The sequence below is a fragment of the Vanacampus margaritifer genome, chromosome 2, assembly GCF_051991255.1.
Source record: "Vanacampus margaritifer isolate UIUO_Vmar chromosome 2, RoL_Vmar_1.0, whole genome shotgun sequence".
Lineage (NCBI taxonomy): Eukaryota > Metazoa > Chordata > Actinopteri > Syngnathiformes > Syngnathidae > Vanacampus > Vanacampus margaritifer.
The window spans coordinates 3,503,026-3,517,517 of NC_135433.1; the positions used below are offsets into that span (position 1 = coordinate 3,503,026).

At 46.6% G+C, this 14,492-nt stretch overlaps 1 protein-coding gene across 1 annotated transcript in view; it reads left to right on the forward strand.

Moving 5' to 3' along the window:
* The window catches only part of pigk (phosphatidylinositol glycan anchor biosynthesis, class K), a 48,373-nt gene that overhangs the window by 23,838 nt on the left and 10,043 nt on the right, over positions 1-14,492 (forward strand). The window contains exon 10 of the mRNA XM_077555580.1: positions 4,467-4,542. Within this exon, the coding sequence (XP_077411706.1) occupies positions 4,467-4,542 (76 nt within the window). The remainder of the gene's footprint in view (positions 1-4,466; positions 4,543-14,492) is intronic.

Sequence of the window (14,492 nt, forward strand, 5' to 3'; positions counted from 1 at the left end):
AAAATCCAGCCAGAGTCGTGGGGCCGCCAGGAGACCCAAAGGGGGACCAAAGAAAAGAAAGAAAAGCGAAGCCCAGCACCGACCAGACACCACCCACCGGGCCACTAACCTTCACCAACCCCAAAGACATCCCAACTCCAACAAATCAGGGAAACCTCAAGGGCCCAAAGGAGAAACTGAGGAAAGGTAGAAAGGACAGACGAAGCAGAGTGAGATCCACAGACACCAGCCTCCACCGAATCAATGACCTGAGGGAGAAACAAATTGTGTCTGAGTCTCGATAGATGCTGGTGTGGTGGATCTAGCATGCATGAAAATCTCCACCAAAGAGGGGAGCCGTCGACCTCCGCCAGGACAGAGCAAGCGCAACACCTCAGGGCCCCCCAGGTCGCGGCCGCGCCAAAGGACGACCCCCGGGCCCCGCAGGGGCCACCGGCCGGAGAGCAAACCCCGGAGCAGGAGCGCCCCCCACCCCAACGCGGCCCGCGCCCCCAACCCAACGCAGCAGGACGGGGCACTGCAGGCCCACCAGGCACCCCACCGGCCCACAACCCCCGCTCCCCCCGCGACCCCCCCGCCCCCCACCCCCGCCACCCACCCCAACCCAGCCCCAACCGCCCCCAGGTCCCCAAATCCCCAGACACCCTCCCCACCCCAGCACCCCCCACCCCGGCACCCCCACCACCACCCCCCCACCAACCAAGCCGCCCCCGCCCCCCGCCCCCACCCCCACCAACCGACAGCCCCCCAGCCCCCGACCCCAGACCCCGGGGACACACCGCACCCAGGCATCCGCGCCGAAGAGGGGGCCGGGCAGCGGAGCGGAGAGGGCACCCGCGCCCACCCCACCACGCGGAGGGACGGAACACCAGGGGCAGAAGGGGAGATGGGGGCACCGGAGGACGGGCGGCATCCCCGAACCCCAGGCCCAGCGGGGAGAGGCCCCGGTCGTCACCCCAACGATCAAAGTGAAAAACTAACCCTGTTACTAAGTTCGCCAGCTCGCCGACTGGCGAACTCTACCCCTAAACCGTGTGTGTGACCCCACCCAGTGTATATACATAAGTGTGTGTGTGTGGTGCATTAAAATTGGGGGCAGGTGAACCGGAGCAGAGGGAAATGATATCCCCCCCTGCTCCGATCCATCCGCCCCCCAGGCATGTCAATGAGCGTATGTGGTGCATTAAAATAAATTAATGGGGGGGGGGGGTGCACACGGACAGGCGACCGCAGCACTGCTTCATACCGCGGCCGCCCCAACCGATGCCCCCCCCCCCCCCCCCCAGTTGTGTGGTGCATTAAAATTTGGAGGGGAGCTGCAGGGCGGAGACGGTGTCTCCACCCCACCCCACTCCCCCCCAAAGTGTGTTATGTGCCCTAAAATGTATTGTGCAAAACTAGTGCAGTGAGTTAAGAGGAGCGACCAGCTGGGCCCCCCCCAACCGGGCGGGGGGGGGGAGGCGCACCCGCCCACCAAAACCCCCACCCACCCCACCGGGACCCCGGCGGGGCTTGCCCCCCGGATACCGGGGCCCGCCCGAAGTGCCCGGAGGCCCACCGGAGCGGGGCGGGCACAACACCAATCCCGCCCACTCCCCCGGCTCCCGGAGCGCCGAGACCCGGGCCACGGACGGAACCCCCGGCCTAGGGGAGGGGGAGGAGGGCGGACAGGGGAGGGGGAGGGGACGGGGGAAGGAGACGACAGGAAGGGCAGGAGGCAGCAGCAGGGCCGCAGAGAGAGGGGGAGAGGAGGAGGAAGGGCGACGAGGGAGAAGGGACAGGGAGGCGGAGGACGGGCGGGGAGAGGTGAAGAGGGAGAGGAAGCAAGGGGGAGGAAGGGGGAGGGGAGAGGGAACCACGGGGCACCCCGGCGGCCCACAGGCCCCGACCCGCGTCGCCGGACCCAGAGCGACGGACCGCGCCGGGGCGGCGCCGCCCCGGACACCAGGGAGAGCCCCGCAACACAGCACCCACCACGAGACCCAGGGAACGACCAAGACGCAGCCGCCACCCAGCAGCCAACAGAGGGGCAGACCCGCCCACGCCCAGCCAGGGGGGACAGCACCTGTAGCGTTAGTCCCCTGGCATGCAGTGAATCCGAATATTAGCCTTTAGTGCCCATTGGAGGTGAATCTGTTCGATCCTGTTGGCAGCAACTGGGTTCCTGACTATAAAAACACAACCATTAGTAACAAACTGCCAAATGCAGAGACATCAATGTAAGTTATCACAATGTGGTGGCTCTCGCTAACAGGCAGAATTAAATAACCAGAATTAGGTTAAAATATTCTATATACGTAGACCATATTTCTATGAATTTTGATATTTGTTTTTTATTTGAGGCCGATATTTTTTCCATTAAAATGTGATTTATAAGGAGGTTAGACCATTGGTCGATATTCAGAGTTTGTTTATTTTTCCAGTTAACAAGAATTGTTTTTTTAGCGATAGTAAGGGCTACAAGTGTAGATTGAAATTGTTTATGTGGTAGGTCAGTTGTTGTTAGGTCACCTAGCAAACACAAGTTTGGAGATAAAGGTATCCTATAGTCCAAGATAGCGGAAAGTTTTTCTAAGACTTTAGTCCAGAAATACATAACCGGGGTGCATAACCATAAAGCATGAAAATAAGTGTCTGTAGTGTTTTGTAAACACTGGAGACAAATGTCGGAGTCGGAGAGGCCCATTTTCTTCATCATATATTGAGTAATGTATGTTCTATGGATTATTTTGTATTGGATAAGTTGTAAATTTGTGTGTTTTGTCATTTTAAATGCATTTTCACAAACTTGAATCCAAAAGTCAGATTCCGGAGCTATAGACAAGTCTGTCTCCCATTTTAAGATGGGTAAAGACATTTTATCCGTATATGAAAGTAACTTATATATTTTTGAAAGTTTTTTTGTTGTTGTCGGAGAGAGCTTGGTAATATCTTTAGCTAAGCCAGGCGGTTGGAGCGTACCCTGAAGTGTTGGAATTTGTTTCTTTATCATATTTTTAACTTGCAGATAATGTAAAAAATTTCCGTTTGTTATTTTGTATTTTTGGAGCAAAGATGTATATGATATAAACATATTATCTGAGAAGAGATGGTGAAGATGTGTGATTCCTTTCTGCTCCCACACACCTAAATAAAACGTTTGGTTGTTAATTCGAAAGTCAGGGTTATGCCATAGGGGAGAAAGCCCACAGGGCTCCACTTGGGCTTTTGTAATTTCTAATGCCTTCCACCAAGCAGTCAGGGTGGCGGAGATCATTGGGTTTTTAAAACAATTATGTCGCTTAATCGATGTTGTAATAAAGAGTAAATCTAGAAGTCTGAGGTTATTACAATCCTTCTGTTCTAGTTCCAGCCAACAGTTAGTATCTCTGTTGGGTTGTGCCCATAGAACGATATATTGTAGCTGGTTAGCTATATAGTAGTACATAAAATTTGGTGCCTCTAGGCCACCTTTGGATTTACTTTTCTGAAGAGTAGATAGACTAATCTTTGCTTTTTTTTTTTTCCAGTAAAATTTTGTAACGGCTGAGTCCAACAACTGGAACCATTTAGCCGTAGGTTTAAATGGAATCATTGAGAAAAAATAGTTTATTTTAGGTAAAACTTTCATTTTAACGGTGGCTATATAGGCAGTATACATCTGAGGGGGCGGCCATTTTGCCACTTGCTATCGACTGAAGATGACATCTCAGGTAACAACCAATCACAGCTCAGCTTCAGCAAACATGTGAGTTGTGATTGGTCGTTGCCTGAGCCCTGAGCAACTGTGATGCCATTTTCTCTCGTGAGCAAGTGGCAAAAATGGCCGCCCCCTCAGATGTATACTGCTGGATTTGACTGCTTAACTCATATTCCACCAACAGAATATTAACCAGAATACCATATTTAGACTAGTGGGGCTGCACGGAGCATATTGTCATGGATTTTTATGCGGGGGGTTTACTTCCCCTTTAAATTGATTAATAATGCGGAAAAATAATAGCTAGTTAACGTGGGGACATGAAATTGCCAATCCTTATCATGATCAAGAGCTTCTGCAACATGATCGCGACACGGTGATCCACCATTGTTTTTGTTTTTATCATCAAGTGAAGTTACACAAGAGCTGAACTTACAGCATCATCCTATCAGAATTATTTTTGTATGTGTTGTCAACAATGTTTACACATTTATTGACTTTGGACCTGTTTATTAAAATAATATTGTATTTGTTCTCCCAAAACGCTGGTTCCTTGTGGACGAAACTTTGAAATGATAAAAAAAAAAAAGAAAAAAAGACAAGCTTGTTTCCATGTGGACATGCTCTCAAAAATCCTTTGTTTTATTAAAACTGACAAGACCAATAAAAGTCTATTTCCTGTGTTCTCACAAATCCTGCAGTCTGTTCCCGTTTTGTGGAACCCATGGAATAAGCATGCAGCTTTTTAATCTTTTTTTTTTTCCTTTTCTTTTTTTTTTCGGTTCAGGTCCAAAAGCGGAGAGCTGAGAATGGAGTCACGCACGTATGGGGATCAGCTGCCGGTGTCTGAGATCATTCATCAGGTAAGAGACACACAAAACAGACTTCACTGTACATAACACGCACACATTCGGACCGCGATCATTCCGCCCTCGTCTGTTCTTTCATGTTGCTTCGAGTGCGTCCACGCTTCATTTAAAGATTGCTCAGAAAGTCGCGCAGGACAACCCTTGACAGATGTCTTTGTGCCGTTTCTATGGCTACGGTAGCGACTGTGAAACGCGAGTCCTGATCTCCTCGGTGTGAAGGGGCAACCGTGAAATCCAGCACAATGGACATATTTCATTGTGGCTGGAGAATATGCGCATACAGTTAACACAATAGTGTTCTTTTCAGAATTTTTTTTTTGTGTGTGCATGCATTCAAATAGCCAACCAGTTTTGATGTATTAATTTGCGTTACAGACACAAATGCATGCAGCACATTGGACACAGCACAGAGTCATACACAAATGACTAAAGTTATTGTCTGTTTAGTAAAACATCCTTTTGTACTAGTGCTGCCTGATAAAAAAAAATATTTTGCACAACTTTTTTTAATAGTGCCCATTGCTGCAAAATTAATTTACCCCCATTTACTAACTTTAGTTTGAACTCTGCAAGTTTTCTGCAAGCATTCACCAAACAAATCAAGACAGGTGTGTGCGTGTGTGTCATCATTTCCGTTGAACCCCTGAGACTGGACCCCCAAACCACCGTGGTTCAATCAAACTCGGGTTAAGAACAACTGCTGTAGACGCTTCATTTTATTCCCAGCATAAAAATAAAAAAACACACACACTATATCATCTTCTCAGGAGTTCATTAGTGCTATTGTTTGCAAAATGATTTCAAAGAGTTAACGGCTAAACCCATTTGAACTCTGTCGCTAGGCAAAACAGCAGCGAACTCTCACAATAATCTTATATTATGTGAAAATGGCATTGATTAGCATTCCTATAGATTCTTAACGCGGTCACTTCCTAGTGTGTATTTTTTATCCCACTTTGACTTGACAGTGAATGTAATTCACAGACCTCAAACCTCAAATGAAAACCAAAAATCCACCAAGACAAATGAACACCTCCCTCAACTCGAGTTTCTCATCATGGAAAACATCTGCCGTTCAGTAATAAGGCCATCTGTTTAATTACCATCCAGAAAAGTGATACTGTCTAGTCCAGGGGTCACCAACCTTTTTGAAACTTAGAACTACTTATTGAGTACTGCTAGTGTAAAGCGCTAATTTGCGGAAATTATTTGGAGGTAAATCTTCTCGTTGTGGCTGACAAGCTAGCTAGCTAGCTAGCTAGCTAGCCAGCTTGTCTTCATGAATGCTATGTTGTTGTGTTGTCACTATTGAATATTTTTAGAATTGATTAATCGACTGATCAGATTAATTTTCATTGGGGTCACCAACCATTTTGAAACTTAAACTACTTATTGAGTACTGCTAGTGTAAGGGGCTAATTTGCAGAAATTATTTGGGGATAAATCTCGTGGCTGTCTGTCTGGCTAGCTAGCTAGCTAGCTTCATGAATGCTATGTTGTATTGCTGTCACTATCGAATATTTTTAGAATTGATTAATCCATCAATTATTCATTCAATTCATCTACTAATCAGATCATTGGCTAGCTGCCTAGCTAGCTAGCTTGTCTTCATTAATGCAAGGTTGTAGTGCTGTCACTATTGAATATTTTTAGAATGGGTTAATCTTTTATTTCTTAATATTCACCGGGGGGCCCCCTCTGCAGCCAGGCCTGGGGGCAGGGCTCGAAGGCGAGTGTCTGGTGGCCGGGCCTATACCCATGGGGCCCGGCCGGGCACAGCCCGGAAATGCAACGTGGGTCCCCCTTCCTATGAGCTCACCACCTGTGGGAGGGGCCAAAGGGGTCTGGTGCGCAGTGAGCTGGGTGACAAACAAAGGCGGGGGCCTTGGATGTTGTACTATGTTACCGGTTTGGTCATTGTTCTCTAAAGTAAAAACATTTGCAAATGTTTTATTTGGATTAAATGCACAAGATAATCAGTTTTCTTTCATGAAGGACTACAGAAATTGGTGAACAATTACTGTTGATTTGCTGAAATCAGACGATTTGGACAATTTTAAATACAAAAAAAAAATGCTCCAAATGATTACTCGATGATTAAATTATTTTAATAATGGATTACTAGTCGATTAATTTTGACAGCTCCACTATGTTGTGCACTACAATACTGACCTTTGAGATACTAAAATGTAAAAAAAAAAAAGAGTTGATTATGAATTTACATCAATGTAAGTATTTTTTTTAAAAAACAAAACCAAAACGGCTCAGGTATAAGTGGCATTATTTATTCATATATTTATTTATTTGCAGAATAGCAATATAGCCCACGAGCTACTGAAGTGGTCCCTGGGGGCTACCTGGTGTCCACATTGGTCACCCTTGGTGTCCCTTTGCAAAAGTCCGGAATTTTCAAGGTCCCAGCTTTCGTCAGTGAAGCAGTCAACTCATATTTGCTGGTTAGTTTAGCATTTTACAGGCCCTTTGATTTATTCCCCAGTCGTCCCCATGCCTGTAAATACACACATATTATAGATTGTGTTACCTCAGTGACCCCTTCCGCAGATGTTTGATTATATTCTTGCACTCCCGTTGGGGCCTCGCTGCTGGAGTCATCCGGCCGGCCATCTGCACTGAGGGTCGTCTGACCAACATCCCCTTGAGCTTGCTGTCAGCTCCCCTCCCTCAGATTTGCTGTCGTGCTGCGAGGATCCCTGGATGAGACGTCTTTGTACTTGAAATTCAGACGCACTCGAGCGATGAAGTAAGATGTGAGCCAGCTTGGCACCGATTTTGATGTCTTGAGTATGCCCAAGAGGGTCTGCCGCCCGTGGCGACAAACACAAATGCAATCATTGATTGTCTTCTCTGCGCTCGGCAAAGCATTTTCTTATTTGCCACGAGAGCATGCGCGGACTTGCAAATAGGAAAGTCATCAGGATGACTGACAGCAAATATGTGGGAATGTGCTTCATAAAAATCGTGTGTGAAGTCTTGATTAATGTATTGTCACTGGTGGCAGGATGATGCCTCCCCTCATTCCATCCTTTTAACTACATTTGCTGGAAAGAACTCTCACTCACTTCCCTCTCGTGTATTGTACTTTTTTCATTATTTGGCGTGCTGCACGCCGGCTTCAGAATTGTTATTTATGCTTACACCAGCTTGACAATACGCCTCCAGAGAATTTTTTGTTGAAAATGTGAACGGTGAAAATTAATTCCTTACCGCCTTCGTCGGTCGCGCACAATGACACTCTTTTCAAAGTGGACGTGGGATGGTGTTGATCAGAGTCCTTCGCCACCCACTCTTATTTATTCGATTAGCGCTTACTGTAAAATGTGCCTCTGCTCAGCATTTGGTTCCGTTTACATAAGGTACAGAAATGAAAGAAATTAAAGAAAGATAATGCAAAGCATGGAAGTGCTTTTCTATAAACAGGAGCAGATGTAATAAAATCCTGCACAGTGCTACCAGTAACTTATCAAATAAGTGAAAGATTAAAAACTATTATATAATTCACTAATATAAAAAATATACAACATACAGTGATACCTTGAGATACAAGTTAATTTAATTTTGTGACCATGCTTGTCTCTCAAAGCACTCATATCGCAAATAATCTTTTCCCTAATGAAAGTAATGCAAATTCATTCACTCCCTGCCATTTTCACTGAAGCAAACCCCCTTCGCTCCCGCCTGTTTTACTGGATTTGTCTGATTTTGTAAGGCCCACAGAATATTGTGTTCTATTCCTGTAAAAAACATGGAACTAGGGCTGGGTATCGATTCAAATTCCCTCCAATCGATTCGATTTTGATTCACAAGAGTTCAGTTCGATTCAATGTAGATTTTTTTCTGATTTGATTCACTTCCATTCAATCCGATATTGATTAATTATGGAACATCAGTTTTTCTTAAATATCAAGGACATGATTTAAAAAACTAACTCCACAAAGATTATTATTATTAAATTATTATTATGAATGAAAATAACGCATGTTATAATCTCTCAAGTGTTACACATCATGCACATCAGCATGGATGAGATGGAAATGTTTTCATAATTCAAATTCAATAATTGTAAATATAAATTAAAAAGATTCTGAATTGTCATAAAATGCAATAAGTTAAAACAGTAAGATGCAAAAAAAGTGGCCTTTTCTTCTATTCTATTTTCTTGTTAATATATGAAAAAAGAGATATTAAAATAATCAATTCTTGGTTTTAGGAATCAATATCATGCTCGAAAAGTAAAATTGATTCAATATAGATTATTCGAATTATTATTTTTTTTAAACCCAAGCCCTACAACTACCAAAAGAAAGATTAGAGTCTGTCATCAGGAAAAAAAAGATGAGAGTCTCTTATATTTCTATCTGTTCCCGTTTTGCAGCAATTAGCATTAGAATACAGCTTAAGTTTCATCATTATTCACAAATCGATTTGAAACACTGCGGAAAAGCGCTTGTTGCAACATGGCCTTGGCTGATCTCGTATACTCTGCTGCCACCTGCTGGACGATTTTTGTAATAACTACCATTGCTTCAGGCGAGCTCTTCAGTTCAGAAGCTGCATCAAAGCCTTCTTGTATGCTCTAGCATAAAAAAACATTAAAAAAAAAAAAAAACATATAAGGGCAATATTTAAAATAGAACATTTGTGTACGCTTTTGGGAGTTAGTTAATAACTAATTTCAAGTAGGTTTTTTTTTTAACTTAGAAAAATTATACAGTAAACCATTGTCAGTTGTGCTTGAAAGTTTACTTACCCTTTGAGCACAACTGTGAATGGACAAAAGCTAAATGTTGCTTAACTCTTTGACTGCCAAAAACGTTAAATAACGTTTCGTAAAATCCTATGGAGGAGTGCCAAAGACGTTAAAAGACGTTTGTTTCAAAACAGAGGTGAAACTAACCATTTTCTATTGTTGATTACTGAAAAACGGAATAAGGTAGAAACAAACTTTTTTTTTCTGATGAAAGATGAGAGTCCAATCTTTCATTTGGTAGTATGTGTGTTTCCATAGTCCAAACACATAATTTTCTATGGACCTTGAAAGATCAGTCAAAATGCTTAAAATCGGCTGGCACCCACGGCATCCCTTTTCTGAAAACGTCTGGCAGTCAAAGAGTTAATGACACAAAAATACTATGAATTGTCGCCAAAATTCACATGCACATCTCTACTCGTGTCACCAATCTCTGATAAAAATCAAAACTGCCGCCACAAGTATTTAAATCTTTTTTTCTTGCCATACAGTGTACAGTACTCGGAAAGCACAACTGTACAGTAATTGTAAAGAATGAAACAGTTTCTGTTTGTTCTGCTGCTTCTTATAAAGTAAGCAGTGCTCGTATCTCAATATTTTTGTGCGCAAGTCAAAGCAAAGAATTGTCCGAACGAACGCTGGTATTTCAAAACTCGCAGGTGGGGCGACTCGTATCTCGTATCTGCAGGGTTTTTTTTTTACTGGAGAGCTCAGTATTGTTCATTCGGTAATTTTACCGATTTGACATGTCATCATCATTGCTCTCCTTTTTTTTTTTTTTGCAGTTTTAAGTGCTACATCGATAGTTGTTTCTTTTTTGGTTATGAACGGCGCCAATGTGTGCAACGGTAACAGTTTAAACATTCTGAATTGTTATGCTTTTAAGAGGAACTTAAACCACGTTTAAAGCAAGAATACATTGTGATGGATTTAATCATTTGATGTTGTTCACCGTGGCTGAGATGGCAAAAACACATCGGCCATCAGGAATTCCAGCAGAGTAAAAGCATCGTACATCAATTTCTTGATGTGAACGAGATCCACAAAAAGAAATCCAGATGGGCTTCGAACTCACTAAGTGCATGTAGATGTCGTTTATGATCATGATTTACTATCTAACTTTGGTACATGAAATCGAATGGAGCTTTGTTCTTCCTTATTAAATTAAGCATGTAGGAATTGGTGAACATAACGTCACATTCTTGCGACGTCGCACTCTTGTGAGAGGGAAAAACCTCAAATGGTGGCCCTCGAAAGTGAGTAGATGTGATTAATAAATACATAGTATATTTAAGTAAACATTAATTGATAAAGAAAATATGCACATTTGAAATATCACAAAGGCATCTTGAGTTTTGTTCCCCTTTAAATCACCATGTTTAATGCTAAAAATGCATCGCTTGTCAGAGGCTGAGCTGCATTGTATTTGTTTACGGAGTTTAGGCGTGAGGCTCAAGTGTAGAGTCATACTTGCTCTCTTATGTTCTGTGTGAAAACATGTCAAGGCATTTGAGTGCAACGAAAATGCGCGGTGATGCTCTCGTGACATAAATGTTCGACTTTGGAGTCGTGTTCGTCAGGATGTTTCAGACGACCGTCAGCATCTCATGTTAATTATCTCCGATCAATCTGATGGCTTTGCCGTTAATTGATTTTACCCTCGGATTGAATATGCAACACATAGCCCGTGTAATGGAGGTAGGCTGCTTCACTCAACGATTCAATCAGTGAAGGTCACCAAACAGGCAGCCTTCGCTCGTTTATCATCTACCTTCTGAATATTTTTATTTTAAATGTCCCTTTCACACTCACATTTTCCTCTTCACATTTTTGTCTTCCTCTTGTAAAAGTGCCCATAATTGACATATGAAGGCATCTTTGAACATGTAGCCTTGGTTACGGAGACCTGCCCTTCTTTTTTTAATGCACTTTTCCCATTAAATAAAATATCATGCAATATGCGTATACAAGAAATGTGAAAAGAATCAAGATCAAGAGGCGTATCGAGCAGAAGTGTAACAGCATTATACAAAAAACAGACATTAAGTGAGAGTGGTGGGACAGCAGTGTTATTATACTCGAGTCTGGAAAAGAGTGACGGCGTAATGACAGCAGCCTGTGTCACAATAGCCTGAAAAAGGGGCACAGTGGCAAGTGAAAAAGCATTGACAGCAGCGTATGTCGCAAAAAAGCCTGCCAAAGAAGCACTTTGAACACGTGACAGCAAAAGGCTGGCACGGAGTAAGAATGTTTAGTGTGGCATCGTGCTAACAACTTGCTCATTTTGCTCAACTGAGGCCATATGTTGCTCTCGTGCATGCGAGCAGCACTGCGGCTCGGGGTCAGCGGCGCGTCCCCCATGCGCTCATCCTCCCCCCACTGAAGGCACACGCGGGTCAACCGCTCTTGATGGTCACACGCTCTCAGTCGGGTCTCGTCAGCGTCCACGGGTTTGCCCTCTGTGGCTTCTTGAGCTTGCCAGAGCGAGTGAAGACATTATTTACCAAGTGGTCATACGGTATATATTATGGGCTGAGAAGCTTACTTTCATTTATTTTTTTTATTTTTTATTTTTTTCTGGAGAAAAAAAAAGAAGCTTACTTTTAATATACAGAGAGTAAATTGCAGTGTTCCTCAGGCTTAATTCATATACAGCGCCGTGAAAAAGTCATCAGGAAGGGGGCAAATACTTTTTCATGACATTGTATATATCCAATGCCAACTCTTCCTCGATCCTTAATTTGCTTGCCCAGTAGCGAACACCTTTCTTAAACCCCGTCCAAGAGGTTGACACAAGTGTTGCGATACAATCGATGATTATTTCACCTGATACATTATTCATCATTTTTGGACATCGATAATATCGATCGCTGTCCTGCGTCAAACTTTGTGAAGTTGAGCACTCACTGCTGATGAATATTGACACGTGTATATGAAGCAACTCACAGTATTTGTTTGTATGTGGCTCTAATACGCCGTCGTACATATGCCTACATTTTCTCATATTCACTTTTTTTTTTTTAAATCAAAAGCCCAAGTTCCTCTTTGTTTTCTATTCAAATGTAATAAGCCCACGGAGTTTTCATTGGGTAAAAAAGTGACTCTCAAAATGGCTTTTGCATCAGAGGTGGTTCATTCATGAATATATGCAAACACACCATTTACCAAAAAAAAATATTTCTCAAGGACCATCCAAAAGCTAAAAGATAAAATATTTGTTTATTCTCTAGCAAATAATGAAAACCAAATTTGTGTTTTTATAGTCAGGAACCCAGTTGCTGCCAACAGGATCGAACAGATTCACCTCCAATGGGCACTAAAGGCTAATATTCGGATTCACTGCATGCCAGGGGACTAACGCTACAGGTGCTGTCCCCCCTGGCTGGGCGTGGGCGGGTCTGCCCCTCTGTTGGCTGCTGGGTAGCGGCTGCGTCTTGGTCGTTCCCTGGGTCTCGTGGTGGGTGCTGTGTTGCGGGGCTCTCCCTGGTGTCCGGGGCGGCGCCGCCCCGGCGCGGTCCGTCGCTCTGGGTCCGGCGACGCGGGTCGGGGCCTGTGGGCCGCCGGGGTGCCCCGTGGTTCCCTCTCCCCTCCCCCTTCCTCCCCCTTGCTTCCTCTCCCTCTTCACCTCTCCCCGCCCGTCCTCCGCCTCCCTGTCCCTTCTCCCTCGTCGCCCTTCCTCCTCCTCTCCCCCTCTCTCTGCGGCCCTGCTGCTGCCTCCTGCCCTTCCTGTCGTCTCCTTCCCCCGTCCCCTCCCCCTCCCCTGTCCGCCCTCCTCCCCCTCCCCTAGGCCGGGGGTTCCGTCCGTGGCCCGGGTCTCGGCGCTCCGGGGGCCGGGGGAGTGGGCGGGATTGGTGTTGTGCCCGCCCCGCTCCGGTGGGCCTCCGGGCACTTCGGGCGGGCCCCGGTATCCGGGGGGCAAGCCCCGCCTGGGTCCCGGTGGGGTGGGTGGGGGTTTTGGTGGGCGGGTGCGCCTCCCCCCCCCCCCCCCCCCGCCCGGTTGGGGGGGGCCCAGCTGGTCGCTCCTCTTAACTCACTGCACTAGTTTTGCACAATACATTTTAGGGCACATAACACACTTTGGGGGGGGAGTGGGGTGGGGTGGAGACACCGTCTTTAATGCACCACACACACACACTTATGTATATACACTGGGTGGGGTCACACACACGGTTTAGGGGTAGAGTTCGCCAGTCGGCGAGCTGGCGAACTTAGTAACAGGGTTAGTTTTTCACTTAGATCGTTGGGGTGACGACCGGGGCCTCTCCCCGCTGGGCCTGGGGTTCGGGGATGCCGCCCGTCCTCCGGTGCCCCCATCTCCCCTTCTGCCCCTGGTGTTCCGTCCCTCCGCGTGGTGGGGTGGGCGCGGGTGCCCTCTCCGCTCCGCTGCCCGGCCCCCTCTTCGGCGCGGATGCCTGGGTGCGGTGTGTCCCCGGGGTCTGGGGTCGGGGGCTGGGGGGCTGTCGGTTGGTGGGGGTGGGGGCGGCTTGGTTGGTGGGGGGGTGGTGGTGGGGGTGCCGGGGTGGGGGGTGCTGGGGTGGGGAGGGTGTCTGGGGATTTGGGGACCTGGGGGCGGTTGGGGCTGGGTTGGGGTGGGTGGCGGGGTTGGGGGGGGCGGGGGGTCGCGGGGGGAGCGGGGGTTGTGGGCCGGTGGGGTGCCTGGTGGGCCTGCAGTGCCCCGTCCTGCTGCGTTGGGTTGGGGGCGCGGGCCGCGTTGGGGTGGGGGGCGCTCCTGCTCCGGGGTTTGCTCTCCGGCCGGTGGCCCCTGCGGGGCCCGGGGGTCGTCCTTTGGCGCGGCCGCGGCCTGGGGGGCCCTGAGGTGTTGCGCTTGCTCTGTCCTGGCGGGGGTCGACGGCTCCCCTCTTTGGTGGAGATTTTCATTCATGCTAGATCCACCACACCAGCATCTATCGAGACTCAGACACAACTTGTTTCTCCCTCAGGTCATTGATTCGGTGGAGGCTGGTGTCTGTGGATCTCACTCTGCTTCGTCTGTCCTTTCTACCTTTCCTCAGTTTCTCCTTTGGGCCCTTGAGGTTTCCCTGATTTGTTGGAGTTTGGATGTCTTTGGGGTTGGTGAAGGTTAGTGGCCCGGTGGGTGGTGTCTGGTCGGTGCTGGGCTTCGCTTTTCTTTCTTTTCTTTGGTCCCCCTTTGGGTCTCCTGGCGGCCCCACGACTC